Source organism: Asterias amurensis, chromosome 13 (genome assembly GCF_032118995.1).
Source record: "Asterias amurensis chromosome 13, ASM3211899v1".
NCBI lineage: Eukaryota > Metazoa > Echinodermata > Asteroidea > Forcipulatida > Asteriidae > Asterias > Asterias amurensis.
Genome location: NC_092660.1, coordinates 1624663 through 1648346, shown reverse-complemented (window position 1 = coordinate 1648346; position 23684 = coordinate 1624663). Strand labels below are relative to the sequence as shown.

The 23684-nt window shown below is 37.3% G+C and overlaps 1 protein-coding gene across 1 annotated transcript; it reads left to right on the top strand.

The window, feature by feature from the left end:
* The first annotated feature begins 1285 nt into the window (after positions 1 to 1285).
* Positions 1286 to 19740, top strand: LOC139946003 (L-threonine ammonia-lyase-like). The gene is made up of 13 exons (XM_071943582.1): positions 1286 to 1582; positions 6245 to 6488; positions 7371 to 7441; positions 8007 to 8052; positions 8502 to 8687; positions 11101 to 11156; positions 12462 to 12624; positions 13072 to 13162; positions 13760 to 13835; positions 15474 to 15599; positions 16112 to 16279; positions 17398 to 17455; positions 18592 to 19740. The coding sequence occupies exons 2-13, from the start codon at positions 6246 to 6248 to the stop codon at positions 18700 to 18702; spliced, it is 1395 nt and encodes a 464-aa protein (XP_071799683.1). The 5' UTR covers positions 1286 to 1582; position 6245; the 3' UTR covers positions 18703 to 19740.
* The last annotated feature ends 3944 nt before the right edge of the window (positions 19741 to 23684 follow it).

Sequence of the window (23684 nt, the reverse complement as noted above, 5' to 3'; positions counted from 1 at the left end):
GCCCCGTCTCTGAGTACACCACTCATCTTATATACCGCCCTCTATTGATAACTCATTGATGTATAATGCCACTTATCATTGTATTCTGTATCTGTTCTGTATAGTCTAGTTGAGCCGGTATCGCATGCAATTATTTCCTCTATGCAATACTATCCGGAGGACATTATTGCATATGCAAAAATGTCCGCCGGACAGTTTTGCATATGCAATCGTGTCCGCCCGGACGCTGCTGCATAATGCAATAATTTGTGTCACACATTTGCATATGCAGTTTTGTCCGCCCCGTGCAAAACCGTCCTTGCAGTTAATTTGGTGACGGAACACGTTTTCTTTTACAACAAGCTAACCATGAAGGAAGACTTAGGCTACCTAAGTGCATGTCATGAATGACATGAGAAATGTTCGGCCGTTGGGTATTCGCTGCAATAATAAAATACGTGAATATTCATGCTGCAGTACGTATAGCTTCAGTACATGCACGCTCGCTTACACGCTCGCTTACACGCTCGCTTACACCGGACGGTCATAGCCCCGGACATGATTGCATGCAAAAGTGTCCGGAGCGGACAGTATTGCATGGCGGACACAATTACATCTGACACCGGCAAAAAAATGTCCGAAGACACGTATCACACCAGTGTGCGCATTGTGTGGATGGAATGGGTTAATTTTTGAAGTGATGGTCGAGAGTGTCTTTGAAGCTATCCAATGAGTTGCTCAGGAGAACCTTTTTTGATCATCCTGACAACTTTAAAACAAAATTTCCCTAAAATCCTAAATTGCCGCATTTTTCGGAGCTGTGAAAGACTATTATATATCGATTTGAGTTTTCTACCACTGCCACTAAGCTGCGTCCCAGCATGGCGGTAGGAAGGAACCAGTGTCCCGGGGGAGATTTTGTCCGAAATCATGTGGTCTAAAGGAGGATGCATCAAAAGAGGGCGCCATCACACTGTACACAGCATGCAGAGCCGTATACTGCACAATATACGGCTCTGGTACACAGTTTTGGGGGCGGAATCTCCTTCACATGGACCCCTGACACGGACACTCCAACCGAGTGGGCACTGGTGAACATTGGAAGCACGTCACTTTTAAATTTCAGTGCAAATCGAATAGCATAGTTAGTAAGCAGGAAAACCAACCGTCATAAATAAAGCAGACTGAAGAATGATGATGCAATTCTTGTGGGCGCTGTCCCGACTAACCAATCAAAATGCTAGAAATTGTCAACAAGCCCGAATTGTTAGCAGGAATAATCTGGTTCCCTCCTCTTTCTCCTTGGCTACAACGTACGGTCAGCGCCTGGAAACCAGTCTTTGTATTGACCTCCTCTGCGAATCGCTGACGTCACACCAAGTCGCTTCGTGTTAATGTTCCGGACGTTGTCTGAAGTGTGGTCATTTTTCTCAGCTGTAGTACAAAAAGTGTGGTGAAAGAGACTACCGTCTGCCTTCATTATCGTTCTTCAAAGTTTCACTTTTATTTGATATTTTACATTCACTATTTGCTGTTGTCACAAACACAAAAGAGAGCGGTGACACTTTCACACCCAGTGTACAGTTTCCAATTGTGACGTGAGGTAAGTAAACAACAAAATGGCTAGCTAGCCGGCATTTTTACATTTTGTGTTTTTTCTCCGGTCATATTATTTAAATTATTCTACATCGAAACCTTGGAGTTAGCACGTATGCAGCAGCTCGGACTTTGTGTGTCATGTGGCCTTACAACATCCAATGCATGCACTCGTCAAAATGTTCTCTTATTACCATCCTCCGTAGACAACAAACCACAATTATTGATACACTTTATTGCCAACAAATTTGTAAACTTCTATTCTACATTTTTACTCATGTACATGCTGTACGTGTAATACTGTGTAGACAAATGGTAGTGCTATTCTGTAGAGTAGGAGAGTAGACCATGGAGTTATTCCTCCATTAGCATGTCAATTTGTCTATAGCACTTCCATTTGCCCAGGCAGGGTGCTGTTTTGGGAAAATTTTTCGCATGGCGCCATGACTTTTTCATTCGATATGAAATAATAATAATAGTATCTATTTACCTCAATGAGATATCCCTTTTTGTAAAAATGAGTGAAAAAGTGGTTGCGCCATACAGAAAGTGTTTGATGTTTCTCCCTTCCTTCTATAAAAATATTTATTTAAGGTTTATCGAAAGTTACCGCCTGACTGATTTTGCTGAATTGCCAAAAGGCATGGGATGGAAAAAGGGGCTTAAATTGCAAAAACCTTATATTTATAGACCCGTTTTACTCTTTGCATTTTCGTACTTACAAGAGCAACAGACTATATATAAAAATAATAATAATGAAAACCACATTAATTTGTTTGATTTTGTTGATAACCATCCACACAAAAAATGCCACAAAATTTTCACTGGGACAACAATTTATAAACTTGTAATTTTAGTTTGTAAACTGACACTGTATCAGTTTAAAAACTACAATTAAAGGTTTTGCCAAGTGCAAGTTTTGTACTGTAGATTTATTTTTTGTTCTATAAACAGCTGCATTTCTCAATCTCCGTTGTATTTCAAAATGGAGCGCAGACTGACTAAGAAAATGTGGCCCTTCAAACAATACTTTGTCTAATTAAAAGATCAAAATCAACGTTAAAATGTTCAGTCTTCTTGGAAATTAAATAATATTATTTCTGTGCACAATTATGAAAGAGACAAAACATGCCCAATTTAACCTGCTTTTGGAAACACAAAAAAAATACCGTCTTAATTTTAGAGGTTATGTTTCAGAGGGCAAGCCATTAGTTTGTAAAAAATTGTGTTTGTCGCTTGAATTGCATACATCACATACAGTTAGTTTTCTTCGCAGACTAGAAACAAAGTGAGTAAGTGAAAACACGTCTAGGCCTACTTGCTATAGTTTTAAACATTTTTATTTGTTCAAGCACCAGAGTAAAGTATTCAGATTAGTTTCAGATCCAGGGTAGCATGATTCTTCAACATCGACTTTTTAAGACTTTTAAAAGGAACATAACAGAATTGGTTTCACTAGCAAAACAGTTGCTGGCAATGAAAGCACTTTATGTAATCCACCATACACATAAACTGACAAAAATGTAGAAGTTTGAGATTGGCCATCTGAGTCACGAGAGAATATAGTGGAAAACCGATTACAAACTTTTGCATTGCATCGATGCCAAAACAAAAACGCATGAAACGCTCACTGGGCGATAAACTCCAAACGCAAATATTGATTATTTGTTTCTCATCAAATATTAAATTTCAGACAAAAATATTTCAAGGGATGTTTTCTACTATCATCATCATTAGGCCGTGTAAGTTTTATGTAAATCTGTGATCTTCACAATTTTTGTTTCTTACCAATTCTGTTTGTTAAAAGATATTAATCAGACTAAAAAGTCGGCATTCAAACGCTTTTAATGTTGTTACAATTGAATGCATATTATTCAACTGAACAACTAAAAAAGGTGTTTTGCCCAATCTGTTATAACGAACCACACACGTTTACCAACCACACTCTAAAAACACTGGCCTTGAGCCTGGCCGTTCAGTGTTTAACTTGTGCAGTGACAACTTTTCCTTAGTATTAAGGTCAAACCTAATTAAATGTCAAAGTGCTTTTAAAAATTCCTTGAATTCAACTGCTTACAAATGAGATGTATGTTTTGTACAAAGTTTTGTCTAGTGTTGGTTATCTTTGTTTGTTTTTACTAGCTGACAGTCTGTATTTAACTGCCTGGTATTATATCTGAGTTGGGATTGACTTAGGATACTCATATTATTATATGTAGTTATTATATGGCGGACTAGTGAAATTTACTTCAGGACTAGTCGAGCCTTTTGACACTAGTCCCAACTTTTTTAATTCCAAGTAAAATTCATACTGAAAAGATTGTATCACTGATGTTTGGTTGTGTTTCCTAAGTGATCTTTAGGCATATTGTCTTGAATTGTTGTAAGCCCCATATTTGGTTCACCTTCATTCAAGTGTCATGTACTGCAGGAAGTTGCGACTATTTTTGTAGCAGTCGTGGCGGCACGATTAACCGAGTAGTTGAAAACAGTAGTCGCAACTCGGCTAAGCTTCTACTTATACTACTACGATAGGCCTACTTGGTAGAATCCATACTGGATGTAACGCCGAGGGACCTATTGTCCATGAGCGGTCGATGTGCAAGTAAAAACTCATCCCTGCGCAAATGTGTGGTCGCCAAGGCTTCAAAGTAAATAGCCTACCCATCTACTAGAATTCTAATGCACAGATGCAATAGTCCCCACTTTGACACTACATGTAGCCCAGGCTTGGGCATTAAAACAAAAAAAATGTATGTTGACGTAACCCGACCGACCCTACAAATACGGCTGAGCCTGGATATTGTTTTTTTCAAGGGAAGAAATTTAATGATTAAAATCTATAAAGACATACAAATAGAAGAAATATCATCAAGAGTTTAATTGTTGTGTGTAGCCTTGTTTTTGTTTTGTGTGTGTGTACTACATGTACCAGCATGAACACTTTAAAAACATGTAATTTTTTTAAGAAAAAAAAAAGTAAACAAATCCCTACCTACCTAACCTATTTTTTAGGGCCCGTTATGCCAACAATAACATGTTTTTTTTCATGCCTTAGTGTAGAATTCTATCGCACAGCTGCTCCGCCATGGTCACTCATAATAGTCTAGCCAGACAGCCTTGGTCTGCAGATCCCCTTCCATCATACGTGTAGATGGCAAGCTTCAAGTATACCCACCCACTGTATGTGTCACAATGCCACTACCCACTGTGCCACAGACTGCGTCACGAAGGCCTATTAGCCAATAGAGCTGCACAACCAATGACCAACCCTTTATACTCCCACTATAGTATAGGCCTAACGTAAACACACACACATTTAACAACAAGCTTTAAATGCAGAATCATTTCCCTGTAGTGCTTGTTGACGCCACAGTTCAGTTTGCTTGGCTCTTTGTGCACTTGTTTTCATTGCCTTTGCTTACTGTCTGTGAGCAGCTAAACGTTATTGACAGTATGGGGTGTTTTTAAAAGGGTCTGTGATGGTGATTAGTATGAGTTCAAAATCATTTTTATTGGAAAACACAAAATATTGTATGCACACATTTATTCTTAACAACAAGTTTTATGCAGGAACATTTCCCTGTTACACTGTACCCTGTTACACTGTAGTCGTCATCACAGTTCAGTTTGTCTGGCTCTCAGTGCATTTTTTGTAATTTCATTGCCAATGCTTACTCTGTCTGTTTAAAATAGTTCAACAGTGTTTAGACTTCAATTTCTAATGGGGTGTTTTTTTAAAGGGTCTGTATTGGTGAGAGATTTGTGCTTCCATTTGTTCATCAGAGTCACTGCAATCTTCATGAATTTCATCTTTCTTTTGGTACTACGTGTAGGCCTGTTTCCCTTTGGTTTGCCTTTTCTGTTTATTTCCTAGAATAGCTGAATTAACAATGGCAATGGCCTTCGCCCAAAGCATGCCAGGCCTACTGTATGACAAAGTACCGTCTATTGATTGGCATTGTATTGTGTGCGGTTTAACATCTGGGGTATAGTAGGAAAATTCAGAAAATTTGGAAAATTTCAAGCATGAGTGCAAGTCTTTGATTTTATTGTACTCTGTGGTTCAAGATCGAGGTTGATAGCTAGCTCGATAGCTAGACCAATTTTAGTGGTGGTAAATACATTTAACTTTAACCTCAAGTCCACTAAGGGCGAGCGGATCAACAAAATTATTCATGTTTAGTTTATTGGGTCATCCGTAAAAAAAAGTGTAAGCTTCACAGGCATGATGCCATGTTTTCAAACTGTCGTTGGGGCCATGCATTAAGTTGAATGGCATTTTGACTCTGTTCATTCTGTGTGACATTTGATACTCCTTTATTATCAGCTGTGTCTCAGACAAATGCACAGTGGACAGGACAGCATTCTCGAATGCAGGCCTGATACACAACACAGAGGCAATGAAGGTAATTGCCTCCATGCCCCCTGATCTTTGCCTTTTTGCTCCAGTAGAAATTTACAATTTTCCATTAGAGTTGCTCTTTACCAAGGAGAAAATGTCTTAGTGCCCTTGCCCTTTTCGCAAATGAAGCATACAGGCCTGCGAATGTCACACAACAACGCGAAACCGAATAAATAAACCAAACCTAATCTAATCTAATCTAATCTAATTTAATCTAATCTAATCTATTCTAATCTTCCATTTTGTCATTCATTAATGCTACAGGATGCCTCTTCAAGATCTCCTCCCTCAATCGTCGGATGACACGCCAGATACGGGCGAGATTAAGATGGACATGGATCCAGTGAGTCCAACGTCCAAAGAGAACGCAGGCGCGGGTTGCACTGAGGATGAAGAAGATCTTAAAGATGAATTCTGCGATCCCGATAATCCGGTCGTCGTCAAGTTTCAAGATGTCAGTGCTGCTGCGTATAAAATCAAGAGCGGAATTCAACGAACACCGTGCCAGGTATGAAAGAAGCATGTAAAGCCGTGCCCCAATCAAACTTTTAGGTGATTAAAGTACCACAACTTTTCTGTAGAATGCAAAAATTAAATCCAGTTGGGACGCACGGTAAACTGCCCTCCCTGTTGTTAGCATTTTATTACGTGGTAGCAAGCAATGGAGAGCTGTTGAATGATAGTATAAAACGTTGTGAGAACTGGCTTCCTCTGAAGCAACGTAGTTTTCGAGTAAGAAGTAATTTTCCACGAATTATATTTTGAGACCTCAGAATTAGATTTTGAGGTCCCGAAATCAAGCATCTGAAAGCACACAACTTTGTGTGACCAGGGTGTTTTTTTCTTGCATTATTATCTCGAAACTTCATAAAGCTGTTAATCAGAAAAGTTCTGCTGGGCCAATTTGCTAGGCAAGAAATGAGTGAGGTACCCAGGGTTGTCCACAGTTTTTGAAAGTAGCAGGTGAAAAAGTGTAAGTAGCCAGTTTTTGTCAAAGTACTAAGCAAGGGCGCAAGCGTTGCTCTTACCGCATTAAGCTGCCCTAGAAAATTCTGGCCTAATCCATTGAATAAGTTGCCTCAAAATCCTGACATCTTTTGTTAAATTGACTCCTGAACCGTCCATAAGCATGATTGCCCTGTCTTGTGGCATGGTAACTGTGTGGTATTCTGACTGTTAACCTATTTTGCAAAGCAAGAGTTTTCTGTGCTTTTATGCTTTGTGAAATAGGGCCCAAGTGACCTTGTCTATGTCTATGGCTTTTGACTGCAATGATACTGTTAAGATGGGACTGTCCTGATGCAACTTGGTTTTCCCTCGCGTGAATATTTCTGCGTTTCATACCGCAAATGACAACATTCTTTCTCCATTCCTGTTTTTGTTTTATCAGCGGTCTCAGATTTCCAGTCTGGTCGGAATGGAGCTTTTCTTCAAGAAAGATTTCTTACAGACAACTGGAAGGTAAAAGTGCAAATCAAGTTCTTATTTTGTGTAATTGTAACAAACCATATTATAACATCCCAGATTGCAGAGGAGGGCTTATAAAACCAAAGATAAATGTCAACATTGAGTGTCATGCTCGCAAGTTTTCCGAGCTTGCATGCTTTCGCGCTTTGCGCTCAGAGTTCATTTATTTTTCTAAACAGCCTATCACATCCCTGAGCGTTCACAGCCACAATCCTGGGTTGACTTTCAAATGTTCTTGATGTGAATGTGTCATATTATTAACTCATTAAGGGCTAGTAAACTAGGTTGGTAGAGGGCCAGCTTGTTAATCCGGAACTCTTGGGTTCAATTCTAGCTCTAGTAAATTTGTCTTCGTTCAACCCAAAACACTTCATTCACCTAGTCTGTGTTATTGCATTTAAATATCAAATTACAGATCTGCAAAGAGTCACTCTATGTACGTGTAGTATTTTTATTTGGTGTCTGTTCCTCAAAATTTCTGTAAAACAATGTGGGTTTTTTTCACTTCTCTTTTTATGAAAATCTGACCCTTTAAAAAAAACCTTTCTCTCTCTTGCAGTTTTAAGGAGAGGGGAGCTCGTAACACCCTCCTGACTCTGTCTGAGGTAAGCTTCTCAGTTTAAACTCCCTAAGAAATTAAAATTCCATCAAAATTTCCTACTGCCATGATTGCTGTTATCGATTTTTGTATTGGTCTAACAGAATGTCCTGGTTGATATGGTCTTACTTATGGATGGTGGCATTTACATTGCTCCAACAAAACGTGATTGCACATAGACCGATTCTTTTCATTGGTCATAGTTCTTGACATCACAACGAAATCAACTAAATCACACGCATAATGTCGCACTCAGCATTGTCTGGGTTCTATTTTTTATGGTAGTATCTGTATAGCGCCTCTGTTTACAAGTTATCATGCAAGATTGTTATATCAAAGGTTAAAGGTCAGAAAAGAACAAGCTTCTTGGATTCACTTTGCAACTGAACAATTGGTATTGGAACCTCCATATTTTGTCGTTTTTGTTTTAAAAAGTTGATTTGTCACAATCTGCAGGAACAAAAACAGAAAGGCGTCATCGCAGCATCTGCGGGAAACCACGCCCTCGCTCTGTCGTATCACAGCCAGAGTCTCGGTATCCCGGTGACCGTCGTCATGCCGATCATCGCTCCAATTATGAAGATCAACAGGTGTAAGCAGAACGGAGCCACGGTCATCATTCATGGACAAGATTTAGGAGAAGTAAGGCTTGATCAAATATATTCAGTCATAATTTCCTTCTCCATTTTACCACAGATATATCCCCCAATCAATCTGCCTCATTCAGAGGCTCTCCCCTCTTCCGATCATTGGTTTTGCCTTTTGTCCTCCCCACTCCTAGGGTCCAACAAGTCCCTTACCCAATTCCCTCACCCCCAAGCCCCTTACTTCCCCCCCCCCCCCCCCCCCCGGCCCCCAATATGTAGTATACTGTCCTCCTTGTTCATCCCCTGCCTTCTCTTTCTGCTTTCATGTCAATCTAAGTGTATTTTCATGGAAGTCGGCAGGGCTAGTAACCAAGAATTTTTAGTAGCTTACAAGCCTTAGCCCCCTAACTGGTACACCCGTTAAGCCCAGACCAAACACCCATGTAACATAAAAGGAACACGTTGCCTTGGATCAGACGAGTTGGTCTATTAAAAGCGTTTGAAACCGTTTGTTATGAAATGCATATGGTGAGAAAGATGTTTTAAAAGTAGAATATAAAGATCCACAAAAGTATCACTCAAAATTGCATGGTTTTCCTTTTACGTCGCGAACTATCACGGTCGGCCATTTATGGGAGTCAAAATTTTGATTCCCATAAATGGCTGACCGCGTTAGTCGACGAGGTAAAAAGAAAACCACGCAATTTCGAGGCATATTTGTGTAGATCAATATATTCTACTTTTATAATATCTTTCTAACCATGTGCATTTTATAACAAACGGTTACAGAACGCTTTTCCAAAGACCAACTCGACCGATCCAAAGGCAACGTGTTCCTTTAATAACATAGTTTGGGTAAACAGTAGAAATAGCATAAGGTTGGTCTCAAGGTGTGTACCTGTATTACATTAATACAGATGTTATGTTGTGCTGTCATTTGGCCTTGGTCGAAATGTCATGCCATTATAAAAGTATTTCTTGTATTATACTTTTCTATGCTTCCTGACTAATTTTTTTTAAAGAATAGCGTTTGGTAAAAACTACTGACTCTTCTCGGAACCACCCCACAGATCATGACAGATTTGTTACATGGTGTTTTCCCACAAAACCTCACTTTATCAATTCAAACTTTTGTCGGTTAGTTATGGACACGGATCATTAACCAGCATACGGTTGGAAACGTTTAGGTGTTCTTTGTTTCCGTCTTTTGTCACCGTAAACTTTCAAACTCTTTCAGTTCTTCCTGGAGGTCATGTCACACTATGTTGATTTCGAGAGAGCCGGGGGTGGGGGGGGGAATCCAGGAATGATCTTGTATAAAAGGAATTTATGAAAATGAGTTTGGCCGTTTTGTGATAGAAGAGCAGCGTTTACCGAGGCCAGTGATTTTAGTCCGGACTAGTAAACTGCTGACTGATCAAGTCCGACAGTCCTGTGTGTTTTCAATCGAAAAATAACATCTCACTGGTGTTTTTTTTTCCCATTCATATTCGTGTGCTGGGCCCAATTTCTTAGAGCTGCTTTTAAAAGCACAAAAGTAGCTAAGCACAAGAACATTATGCTTACCAGAACTGGGTTAGAAGCCAAAGTACTATGTCACATGTATATTTTTTGGCTCATTTCTGCCAAAATGTTCCACGATTTGTTCTGCTTAAAGGCAGTGGACTCTATTGGTAATTACTCAAAATAATTATTATCATAAAACCTTACTTGGTAACGAGTAATGGGGAGCTGTTGATAGTATAAAACAATGTGAGAAACAGCTCCCTCTGAAGTGACGTAGTTTTCAAGAAATAAGTAATTTTCCTAGAATTTGATTTCGAGACCTCAGATTTAGATTTTGAGGTCTCGAAATCAAGCATCTGAAAGCACACAACTTTGTGTGACCAGGGTGTTTTTTCTTTCATTATTATCTCGCATCTTTGACGACCAATTGAGCTCAAGTTTTCACAGGTTTGTTATTTTATGTATATGTTGAGATACACCAAGTGAGAAGACTGGTCTTTGACAAGTACAAATAGTGTCCACTGCCTTTAAGCACTTCTTTAAAATTAGGCCCTGATCTATTAATACCAATTCTGGTCTGATACAACTTTTGAGCTACAGATTCTTGTGGAATTTGACCCTAATTTGAGGCCCTGCACTAAAAACAATAATGTTGTTAAGGTTAAAGTTAAGCCAGAAAAGATTTTCACAAAAAAAAAAGAAAAAAAGAATAGACTGTTACTTTTATATATTTAACCAACCTATGTACAATCAGTTTGTTTTTTAAACAGAACCCATTTATTCCACAAAAATTTGACTGGTGTGGAATTTTAAAGAAAAAATCTACTACTCTAACAGCTCCACATTAACCCACAGCAGATTGTTGACATTTTAAGAACGCACAAGTTAGTGGAACATAAATTCCACATCTAACAATTACAAAATAAATATTTATCGTTTAAACTTTAACTTTTGTTTTGCAGTCCAAGACATATGCAATCAGAATGGGCAAGAAACAAGGCCTCATGTATATAAATGGGTAGGTGAATATTTTTTACAAAACTGGTTCAACTTTCTCAACAAGTCATTTATGAGTTAGATCTGAGTCAAGTCTGCGACATAATAACTTGCCTGATCACAATTTACCGCTTTAACTTGAATTCTTCAGACTATAGGGACAGTTGATGTGTCACATAATTTGTGGCAAGCTTTTGGGTGTTACATTCAGAGACTGTGAACACACATACAATGAATGTGTATGGCACGATGGTACCAGGGTGTGCTCATCTGGAGGTTGCCCCGAACCATTTGACATAGCAAGAAATATCTCGGCCTCTTGAGGATAACTAGAGCAAGCTAGTCGAAACGTTGAGACCAATTCAGAACTGACTCCGCGGCAGTACAGTTATTACGATCCTATAAGCTAAAGTAGTAGTCCAAGTCTATTTTCTATACCATCCGCCCTGGGAATAGCTAAAAGCAGGACAGTTCTTTTCAGAACTGAGAAGTCTCCCAAACTCCTGATTATCTACTCCGCCACAGTAGAATACAGCAAAACAGTTTTCTACCTGGCAAGTAGATACAAACATGGTGTTACCGCAAACCAAATATTATATATTGATACCACACCATGCAATGCCTCAAATCCTATATAAGAAGAATTCAAATTAAGCGGTTAGTTGTGACTAAGCACACTTTAATCAATTGTAACTCGCCTATTGCTTTTTGTGTAAAGCCCGGTTCATATTTCCTGCGAATGTGAAGCGAATGTTGACCTCACAAAATATGTAACAAATATTTGCAGCAGTTCAGCTCTGCTCAACTCACTTGCGAATATCGCTGCGAAAGGATAGTTGTGACGTCAAATTCACATCAAATTCCCTTCGCATTTGCATTTGCAGGAAGTATGAACCAGGCGTAAGTCTTGTGAAACTTTTCATGTCGTTCTATAATTGTCGGATCTTCGTTGCGTTGTGATTGGTCAATATGCAATAGGGAGGAGCTTAATGGATTGGTCTATTCTGGGCCCAACTTCATAGAGCTGCTAAGCACAAAAATTTGCTTAGCTTGAAATTTCTTCCTTGATAAAAACAGGATTACCAACAAAATTCCTATTTGTTGCATATTGCTTGTTACTAGTAATCAGCTGTTGTTTGCTTATCCTGAAAATTGCACGGAAATTTGGTTGGTAATCCTGTTGTTATCAAGGAAGAAATTTCATGATAAGCAAATTTGTGTGCTTAGCAGCTCCATGAAATTGGGCCTTGTAATGTTCCTTAATAAAAAAAAAAAAAAAAAATTCTCTGATTTTAGTTTTGCTTTTTTTCAAATTTTGTTTCCCTAGATACGACAACCCACACATTATCTCAGGGCAAGGCACCATGGGATTGGAAATTATTGAACAGGTCCCCGACTTGGATGCTGTTATTATTCCAGTGGGGGGAGCCGGGCTGATCGCTGGGGTTGCTCTAGCGATAAAGAGCCTATCCCCACGAACCACTATCATTGTAAGTCATTGCAATATTTAGTTCAATTAAGGTTAATTCCATGCACATTTATTATTCATGTTGACAGTGACAATTAAACATACATTTGAAAACAAACAACATTGAGTATATTAGACCTTTGTCATGATGCCTCCATCTTGGTTATGTTCTCCACATCAAATAACAATAATGTATGCTAATAATCATTTTGCAAATAGGAACCAGACTATTTTGCTCTTCCATCAGGCTCGGTTTGGTATTACATTGTTATCAATGGGAGATATCTAAGATGGCTGCCCATGATAAAATTAAATAATGAGAGATGGATGGCACATAATTTCATAGATAATTTCATACATAATACCAAGTGTAATTAACATGCTATAGCCAACATGCAGGGACAAAGGTTAAGCAAACTTAAGAATTTTAATTTGTAAGACATGTTTGGATTTCCTTTTTATCATTCAGGGAGTGGAAGCTGAACAATGTCCGAGCTTCTCAGCTGCCATGGACGCAGGGCACCCCATCTGGACCAAATCTGGTCCATCTCTCGCAGACGGTAGGTTAAAGGTCACACACTCTGTCCAGGGCAGCGTTCCACTTGCGCATACATATTGCAACCATTGGCACAAAACTTTTTTATCATTGAAACAATTGGTTGCACACTTCTTGGTGTTGGCGGCGCCCTTAAATGAAGATGGCGACACTGTACGTACTTTTTTGTAACGTTTTTGCTGTATGAAGTCTTCTTTTGTACATCATGACATCAACTCATTAACTTTGTTGTTTCAAATCTGTATTAACCACCAAAAATACACTCTAGTTATGTAAGTGACAAGAAAATCATACCATCTGCTTGTCGGCCATTTTGAAAACCACCCCCAACACCTCAGAAGTGTATTTTCCAAGTGAAACGCACCCCAGTTGTCTTGTATTGGCCATTTAATTTACTTATTCCAAGTATTTGTTATTTAATTGATCGCCTCCTGTTCTTTTATCAGGGTGTATCTGCAGTCTTGCTTTTAATAATTGAGTTGTGTATTTTATAGTTTAAAATTTGTATATGTGCAGTACGAGGGAATTTTCATGCTGGCATGACAAATAAAATATTGAATTGAATTGAATTCTAATGGGTTTTTGTGGGTTTTCTTTGTAGGTCTCGCTGTCCCCACAGTTGGGGTAAATGCCTTTGCTACTGCCAGGCATTACGTGGACAAGATGGTGGTCGTCAGGTGAGCGTGAATCAAAGCTACTGGAGTTTTGTTCCTTTTAGTTCGTTTACCAACTGGTTTTGAACAATAGATAAACTCTGCAAGCTTGCAGTATGATATCATGTGGTGAATGCATCCACACAGTACACAGTCAACCCTCCTACTGTCTGACCATTCAATATCACCCACTGTGGTTTTGAATGATAGATAAACTATCCAGTCTGCAATAATAAATTATGATATCATGTTGTAGTAAATGCATCTACTCAGTACACAGGCAACCCTCCTACTGTCTGACCATTCAATATCACCCACTGTGGTTTTGAATGATAGATAAACTATCCAGTCTGCAATAATAAATTATGATATCATGTTGTAGTAAATGCATCTACACAGTACACAGTCAACCCTCCTACTGTCTGACCATTCAATATCACCCACTTTGGTTTTGAATGAAAGATAAACAACGGCAGCCTGTAATAATAATTTTCGATATTATGTTGTAGTAAATGCATCTACACAGTACACAGTCAACCCTCCTACTGTCTGACCATTCAATATCACCCACTTTGGTTTTAAATGAAGAATAAACTATACCAGGCTGAAATATGATACTACTTTGTGGAGAATCAAATGCATCCACAAAGTACTTACAAGTAGTCAACCTTCATATTTATCCATATTTATCAATATACATGTATTTGTATTGTCTCTGTATTAATTATGAATTCTTATTAACTATTAACTTTTTCCGACCTTATCAGTTTGTAAAGTTTTATAATGGCTTTGTCTTTAATATTTTTGTGACTTGTGTTTTTCCTTAATTGAATTTTTTTACTTTGCATTAACATGTTCTTATTGTTTTACATTTACTTACCTTTGCATTGTTAAATGTTGCATATTTCTATGTTTGCTTGTCATTTTTCGTTTGTAGATTGTTGCTGATTTTTAAACTGATTTTCATACCTTTCATAATAATTCTGATAATTACCTTGTGTTTAATGGGATTTTTTATGTTACTCAGTACAGCGCCATGAAGCAATGCTTTTTCGATGGATTTGGCGCTATATAAATTATTGCTTATAAATTCTTATTATTAATGTTACTTCCTATTTCTTATTGGTTATGTTTTTTTTTCTGACAGCCTCATACTCTCTTAAATTTGGTTGACATAGATTAACTATTTTATCTCCATCCTCTGTGCTTAACATTCTGCTTATCTATTTAATATTTTTTTTTCTTTGGAAGAGCGATATGAAATAGCTGTTGATTTTAATTGTATTGTATTGTATTGAATTGAATTGAATTGAATTGAATGTAATAGTGAATGTTTGCTTTGATACCATGTGTGGTTCTGTAAAGAACCGTTGGTTTCAACTCAAGGTTCTATCAGTATGCTCTGATCGTCTTTTTTTTTCTTTTTTCTTTTCCTTTTTTCTAGAAGACTATCAGAGCATACTGAGTGAAACATCGAGTTGAAACCAACGTTTTTTCCCCAGAACAGCCCCAACTCATCTACAGGTTACCATGACATTGTATTACTGTAAACCTTTACCACTGGTTACTACATGTAAATCGTATTTCCACCATGCAAAGTTTCAAATCAGACTTGAATTGAATGTTAATAGTAAAGCTACCCGCCTGTTTGTTCGATTTTAGTGAGGACCTGATTGCTCTGGCCATCCTGAGGCTGATTGAGATGGAGAAGGCTGTCGTAGAAGGGGCTGGGGCATCGGGGTTAGCTGCCCTCATTGGAAACAAGCTGCCCGAACTCAAGGGCAAGAGGTAAGAGTGTTGATCCTTACCCCATTATTACAATCAGCTTGAGGTTGTATGCTTTTCAGAGAGTTGAGAAAGTTTGCGGAGCAGTTAAAGTATGTCTGATGAACTGCCCTGAAAAGCCCTGGAACAATCTCCCACATCACACTCAGTCAATCACCTCCTTTAAAACATGTATACAAAACTGCCCTGAAAACCCACCACTTTTGTATACAGCATTAATTACCTTGCTTGTGTGTTAATCATTCAGTCAATTGTAAACAATTTAACAGGTTATTTTTTGTTCAGTTGTTGGTGAAGCGCCTAGAGATAACTTTAAATTAGGCGCAATATAAATCAAATATATTATTCTTGTTATTTCTAGTGGATGATACCCGTACCTACCTCCTTTTTATGCTAACAATTATTTTGAGTAATTACCAATAGTGTCCAGTGCCTTTAACTACCAGAACTTGAATTTGACGCCTTAGCCCCTCGGCCATGACACTCAATATAGTTTTCTCTTTATCATCCAACAGGGTAGCCATACCATTGTGTGGCGGCAACATAGACACGACCGTGCTGGGTCGAGTTTTAGAGAGGGGTCTAGCAGCAGACGGGCGCTTAGCACGATTTGTTGTGACAGTCAGCGATAGGCCGGGAGGTATCACAGAACTTGCCAATATTATTAGCTCCATGGGGATCAGGTAAGTTCATAACCAGTGTTGTAGCCGCGGTGGGCGGCGGTGCCGAGCGGGCCTGCCCAGGACTCACAATTTTTGCCAAGCACTCTGAGCAAATACATTATGCTGCCCAGTACAGATTTTAAAATACTGTCCACTGTGCATTGATCTGAGATACACCTCTAGATTAACGTGCCAGCACTCTGCCAATAATGTTGGTCAAAGTAGGCTCCTTGACAAAAACTGTTTAGCTTTCAAGTTGCCTTACCCATTCTAATATCTTGTAACATGTTTTTATTGAAAGTGCTTTTTACATTTTAATTAACCAGAATCTATCTTTTACCAAGTTTGTATTTTTGTAACACCCATTCATGCTTTTAAAGTTTTAATTGTATGTTTGGTTCAATATTTTTATACGGTAAGCCATGTTTTATTAATGTTCATCTAATGTCCTTTTATATTGTCTTTTCTTCAGGACACCATGTTTCTCGGTAGAAAACTAATCTAAGGTCAATCAGAATTGTGATTCTGTTTTTATCTGTGAAGTTAATAAATGAATGAAACAAAATGAAATGTTGGGGTGCCGTTTGAGGTCAAGTCCTGCTCTAATAAATTTGTCTTCATTTATTTTTCTTTGTATACAATTTTACCCAGTCAGTTTCCCTTGTGGTGTATCACTTGATATTTGATTCATGTCTGTATTATCATGTTTGTATTCATTATTAGATTCATTGGGTTATTGTTTCCTTTTCCATAGTTTGGTTATCTTTTTGTATAATTATTTGTAATTGTATTAATTGTAGGTTTACTATTTTGAAATTATCAGAGCACCTTTTTTAGGTAGATTTTGATGCAATCTTTTCACATAAATGTTGATGTATCTTTTCAGGCAATGTTTTTAATTATGTTATTTTTAGGTTTACTATTGTGAAACAACCAGAGCGTCTTTTGTTTAGGTAGATTTTGATGCATCTTTTCACACAGATTTTAAAGCATAATTTTCAGGCAAAAGTAGCTTCTAAAACAAGATTTTTAATTTTCGTATTGATTTAAAATATATTATTATATGAAAGTCGCTGTAACTTTGTTTTCATTTCCAGATTTTAATTATTCTATTTTTTCTATCGAATCTCGTTTTTCAGTATTAAGGATATCTTCCACGAGAGAGCGTTTCTGAAGAGTGAAATATTTAATGTCCAGGTGAGTTGTTTATTAGTAAACAAGATTATTCAGTGAGACATGTTTACCCAGATAAACAAGACCCTTTATGGGCCAAATTTTGTTTTACTAATCCTGTACTTGTCTTGAAATAAAGTATGTCACAAAACCCAAGCCACTCGGCCACGATCATTTCTAGATCACCTTTATTCCACGTACTGCATCTCTTTGGATCTCCTTGCCTGGAGCATGTCCCCCATCCTACAATCTGGACTGTTTTGCGGTGAATATCAATTCCTGCCTCCAGCTCTCCTGAGTTATGTTCATGTTTAAACATGTTCTTCTTGTAGCCCCTTACCTAGTGTGCCTTTAAACCTTGTTTGGGGCAAACTTGCATAAATATAACACAAATAATTTAACAAAACTTCCATTTATATGATTGGAGCTACAGCTTGCACTCGATGTTCTCGCTGTACCATATATATTTGTTTTTCTGTTATTTTTTTCTGGTAAATCTGAGCTGCAGTAAACCATTTGATTAGCCCATCAGAGTTCTTCTTTTAAGATCCTTCAGTCTGACTCAAAAATTTCATTCTGTTCATTGACCATGTCAATGTCTGTTGGGCTTATTGTTCACATTTGCTCCTTAAAAAAAATGAAATAAAAAAAACCTTCCCTCAGATCTGTCTGTCTCAGTTCCTAATGTTCCCTTTGATTTCCTTACGAGAACACCCAGTTCTGTACGGATTAAATAACAAGTCTAAAATTACGCATAAATAACAAGTCTAAAATAAGCAACACAAGAATGCACTGTATGACCTGTGACCTTTATTTTACACTCCCTAGAACTTTGCATATATGTAGATAATGAACATTCAGTTAATGTTTTTTATATGTTTTTACTTGTATATAATTGCTGTGGTTTGACGCATTTTTACATATCTGCTTTATCATTTTGTCAAATAATATTTACAATTTTAAATAATTGTATGTTGTATATTTCTTGCCATAACACTTAATGTTTTTATATGGAGCTGATCAACTTATGTAATTGCCTATTAAGGATGATTCAAGTTTTTAGAATTGAATTGAATTGAATATTACATGTAGTTAAAGCGTACAGTTAAAGCGTAAAGTATCTTCTTTTGTGTGACAAAGTATTTTACTGATTGAAACAGGTGAAGTGCGTGGTGGAGACTCGAGACCAAGAGCACTCTGATGAGCTGTACAGAGCGCTGAAGCATCACTACCCCTGTGGCAGGATCATCTGGGGGACAAACAGCATCTAGATACCACACCTTATTCTTACAAGTATCCTGGGGTTGGTTTCACAAAGATAGTCCTAACTTAGGACTAGTCTGAGGAGTTAGTAAAAACTGGTGGCTAGTCCTAAGTTAGGACGAGTGAGATAAGACTAAGTTTTAACTCTTTTTGAAATCCACCCCTGTAGCTATAAGCAACACATCTCAAAAAGATTCTTTGCCACCTTGTGAAGTTTCAAATCCTACTGAGAAACCAAGAAATATGTATGCAAGATTCGCAGCAGGCGCTGTTAGAAATATTTATCATTATCATAATCTCTGACTCGTAAAACGTAAAACGATCAGTGTACATGGAGGACCACACTATTGGCTCTTCTCATAGCCAACACTCCTCCCCAAGGAGATGTACAAAACGGTTGCACCCAAATTTTTATAAGTATCCATGTCATGTTAAAACTTCAAACATCATTTGTGTCTTGGAGCTTTTTTACCCTAGAACCTCCAGAATTCTGAAAAGTCTTCTCTGCGGTAGTAGAATATACAGCACGATAAGTTCTCAAAAGAATTTATACACTTGGTTTGTCATAACACCATGTGTGTATCTACTTGCCAGATAGAGTTTGTTCTTAGAGAACTGTCTTTCTTTTTTCTACTACCACTGAGTAGATTTAACGGATGTTCGGGAGACTTCTCTGCTTTTAAAGAACTGCCCTGCTTTTAAAGGGCAAGTAGCTGCAAACCAAATATACATTGATACTCCACCAAGCAATGCCTCAAATCCCATATACTTAAGAAACCTTAGTGGAAATTTATTTGCTATCTTGTTGATAGTCACAAGTTTGCTTTACTTAAAGCTGAATACGTTGAGAAACATTTGGGCATTTTTTTTTGTTATAAAATATAAGCAGTACATTTTCCGCCGCATCTCTCCTTGGTGTCTGATCATGGCTCACAACATTAAATTTTTTTTTAGGATGAAACGATCATTTCATATTTAAAGTAAAATGCTTATTTATCAGCAAAATTTACAGAGAAAGATTTAATAAAAGTCATATTTGAAAGTTTCATCTGAATACAATGTTCACTTGCTGAGAAATTTAGAGTTAAGACCTTGAGCAAGTACGAGTGCGCTCCGTGGTTATTAAAAGGTTGACTATTTTGACTCAAACCCAGGCTGGTAGACCATTGGTTGACTTCTGTGGTCGACCATTTGGAAGTGTCGAATACTGTGGTACTGATGGTTGATAGGCTTCCAAATAAGTTTAAAGGCAGTGGACACTATTGGTAATTACTCAAAATAATTATGAGCATAAAACCTTTCTTGATTACGAGAGGTTCATAGTATAAAACATTGTGAGAAACAGCTCCCTCTGAAGTGACGTAGTTTTCGAGAAAGAAGTAATTTTCCACGAATTTGATTTTGAGACCTCAGATTGAGAATTTGAGGTCTTGAAATCAAGCATCTGAAAGCATACAACTTCGTGTGACCTTGGTGCAACAAGGGTCTTTTTTCTTTCTTTAATATCTTGCAACTTTGATGAACGATTAAGCTCAAATTTTCACAGGTTTGTTATTTTATGCATATGTTGAGATACACCAAGTGAGAAGACTCGTCAATTACCAATAGTGTCCAGTGTCTTTAAGTGAGTGCGTCACTGCGCATTGCTAGTCAGTGGTCAATCATGGGTCAGCTAAATGTGTGCGCTCGAACTTATTCTTTGTTGCACTGACGCGATAAAATGTGACTCCCTTGAACTGCTCCACTGTAAGCAGTTCCATTATAGGGGTGTCAAGGCAGAGCGGATAAGAGCATCGGACTCAAGTTTAGATGGTTAAGTCATCGGGATGCGGGTTAGAATGACACTTGTGTCCTTTAGCAAGAAACTTAACCATAACTGCTTCTCTCCTACCGGGAGTAAAATGGGTACCTGTGAGGGCAGAGATGGTTTATGTGAATGATTAGCTTGGCGCGCAGTAACTTGCGGTAACTCGCAGTTCCGAGATGGTTTTAAGGAATTGAATAATGTCAGAAGTGCTTTGATACACCCATCTGGCTGTGATCAAGCGCTATATAAAATCCATTTCTATTATGTTCTGGGGGAGGGCATTCCAGTCACTTGGATCTCCAAGTGTAAAGTTAATAGCCGTTTAGGTTTATCATCAAAATATTTACTTTTATGTGCCAAGGAAGATTTTTTTTTGTAGTTATACCTACATGTGGGCATTTTTATGTGGAGTTGAAGCTTTAACAAAAAAATATAAATATTATTAGTAGTATTATTATTCTTGCTACCATGGTTTAAGTTTTTATTATCTTGAGCACTGTTCTCTTGTTGTAAAGAGAAACAATAATTGACTTCTTAGGTCATGAGGTTGATTTCCTGTATTTATTTATCTTTTTTGGTTTCTGTCGCTTAGCATGGGTTTTACTTAAGAGTGTATATTTTCTTTGCATGCTGTGAACAAGTATTTATTAACACTCTTTTAGTGTCGATTTTGAGACGGCATTAAAAACCCCAACCCTCTAATATCCTCCCAATTTCTAGGTTTTGTTTTGAAGGCATTTCAAAGTCTTAAAGGTACTTGACAGTGGACACTATTAGTAATTACTAAAGTAATTTTTACTGATAAAAGTTACTTGGTAACAAACGACGGAAAGCTGTTGATAGTATAATACATTGTGAGAAACGGCTCCCTCTAAATAAAGTAATGTAGTTTCTGAAACATTTTTAAGCGCAACATTTTTTTTTTTCAGTAATGGCACTGGGACACCATTGGATATTGTCAAAGACCAGTATTCTCTCTTCAAATAACTAACCTGTGAATGTTTTTTTTTTTACTCAATTGGTCATCAAAGTTGCAAGAGAATAATAAAAGAGAAAATACTCTTGTTGCACAGATTTGTGTGCTTTCAGATGCCAAAAAAGAGGCTCCAGGCCTGAAGTCTATTATTATTGAGTGAGAATTAACCCATTTCTCTTCCTGAGGGAGCCATTTCTCAGTTTTATACTATCAACAGCTCTCTATTGCTGGTAAAAGTAAGTTGTTAACAATTGTTTTAAGTAATTACCAATAGTATCCAGTGCCTTTAAGCAAGACCCTTAGCTAAGACTGCTTCGTGCTGCGGCTGGGATGTAAAACCTTTTTTTATATAGGTCCTGTGTGTTGCTGTGTAATGCACAAATACTTGGAAACCATTACACTTATCGTTTAAGAGAAGAGGTTATCACCAGTTTACATACATGTAGATTAAATTGACACATATACTAACATAACTTACCTGGTATCATAATAGATGTCCATGGTGGAAAACTTCCCTTGAAATATTTTTGCCTGAAATGCTTTAGTTTTAGAAAAAAGTAAAACAAACAATTTTGATCTGGCAAGTTCCGAAATTGGATGTTTGAAATCAGCGATTCCGAAATTGGATGTTTGAAAACAGCAATTGTTTTTTTCTTCTTCAATATATTCTTGTGACGCCGATGACTGATTGAGCTTAAACTTTCACAGGTTTATTAGTTCATGTTTGTGTCAGGTCACCTGAAGTGGGGATGGTGGTTTTGAGAGTTGAAACCAACAAATCTTTTCAGAACCACCCCAACTTATTAAGAGATAATCATTACATGGTGTTATCGCAAACCTTTCCATAACTTCAACTTTATTTTTACACTGAACTTGGGGAAAGTTGTAAGGGTGAATGCAAATTATAGAGTAATCCGAACAAATTATTTTCCAAAAAGATATTTAAAATATTTTATACATTTAACGAGAATGATTTTTTTTTGTGATGTTAAATCTGTTGTACATAAGATTGTGAGATCACAATCCTATGTACTTAACCCCTTGCTCGGCACAAAATTGCACTTGTGGAAAATGTGTGTCTCAAAGAATATAATCTGCCAACAAGTAGATAGTACACATGGTGTTAATGCAAACCAAATATACATTGATAAAAATTATGTCACCATGCACTGCTTTAAATCCCATATAACTTTGATATGTTGCCTTTTAGTAAGGGAAGTTTTTTGCCCAGAAAGTGCATCTGTATAACTTTAAAGCAATAACTTGTTTGAACCGATATGCTTTCTGTAACTAATGTTCCAGTAATATTTCAGGGATAGCACTTTGGTATGTGTTTGTGTGTTTAGTTTCATTTCCTTCTATGTTACTTTCTCTACAATGTGTGTGACGCTAAATATTAAGAGTCTATTTGGAGTTGATATTGTGTTGAACATTTCATGTACAAATATTTACTATTTGAAGTTAATATACTTGTGGCATTGATTTTGCTGTAAATAGTTCATTGACATATGGGACGTAACATCACAAAATGAGCATAATTGGGAGTAATTTTCTAAATGGGGGTCAGCATTTCTAGATTCAGAAATAAAAGAGCTTTCCAACAATATTGGGTTTGGGTTTCAAATACTACCCAGACACCAATCCAACAACAAGGTTAAATTTTAAATGTCTCAAAATGGAGATAAGCATTTCTAGACTTAGAAAGATTGCTTTCTTACAACATCCAACGGTATCCAACACTTGGGGTTGCAAATATCACCCAGACACCAATCCCACAAACGAGAGTAAATTAACAAAAAAATTCAAAATGAAGGTAAGCATTTCTAGATTCAGAAGGAAAAATGCTTCCCAACGATATCCAACACTTGGGGTTGCAAATATCACCCCGATAACAAATTGTCAAATTTGTTCTTCTTTTCAAAATGGAAATAAGCATTTATTGATTGAGAATGAAAATTGCTTTCCAACGATATCCAATACTTTGGGTTGCAAATATCGCCACGATACACTCACACAAAATGGGAGTAAAATTTTAATTTTTCTAAACGGAGATTAGCATTTTTAGATTTTGAGGATTAAATTCTTGGTTTTATCCGGACCCATAGAAGATTATATTGTAATTAAGAAAAACATTAATAAATTATCTAATTTGTAGAATTATCATGGAACATTTATATTTTAAAATGGTTTGTTACCTTTCATAGAAA

What these genes read in the sequence shown, in the direction of transcription:
- LOC139946003 (XM_071943582.1), top strand. Translation starts at nt 6,246, where the DNA reads ATGCCTCTTCAAGATCTCCTCCCTCAATCGTCGGATGACACGCCAGAT. An exon ending in TGGTCCATCTCTCGCAGACG is followed by an intron (nt 13,163 to 13,759) that starts GTAGGTTAAAGG and finishes TTTTCTTTGTAG; the next exon opens with GTCTCGCTGTCCCCACAGTT. An exon ending in GACAAGATGGTGGTCGTCAG is followed by an intron (nt 13,836 to 15,473) that starts GTGAGCGTGAAT and finishes GTTCGATTTTAG; the next exon opens with TGAGGACCTGATTGCTCTGG.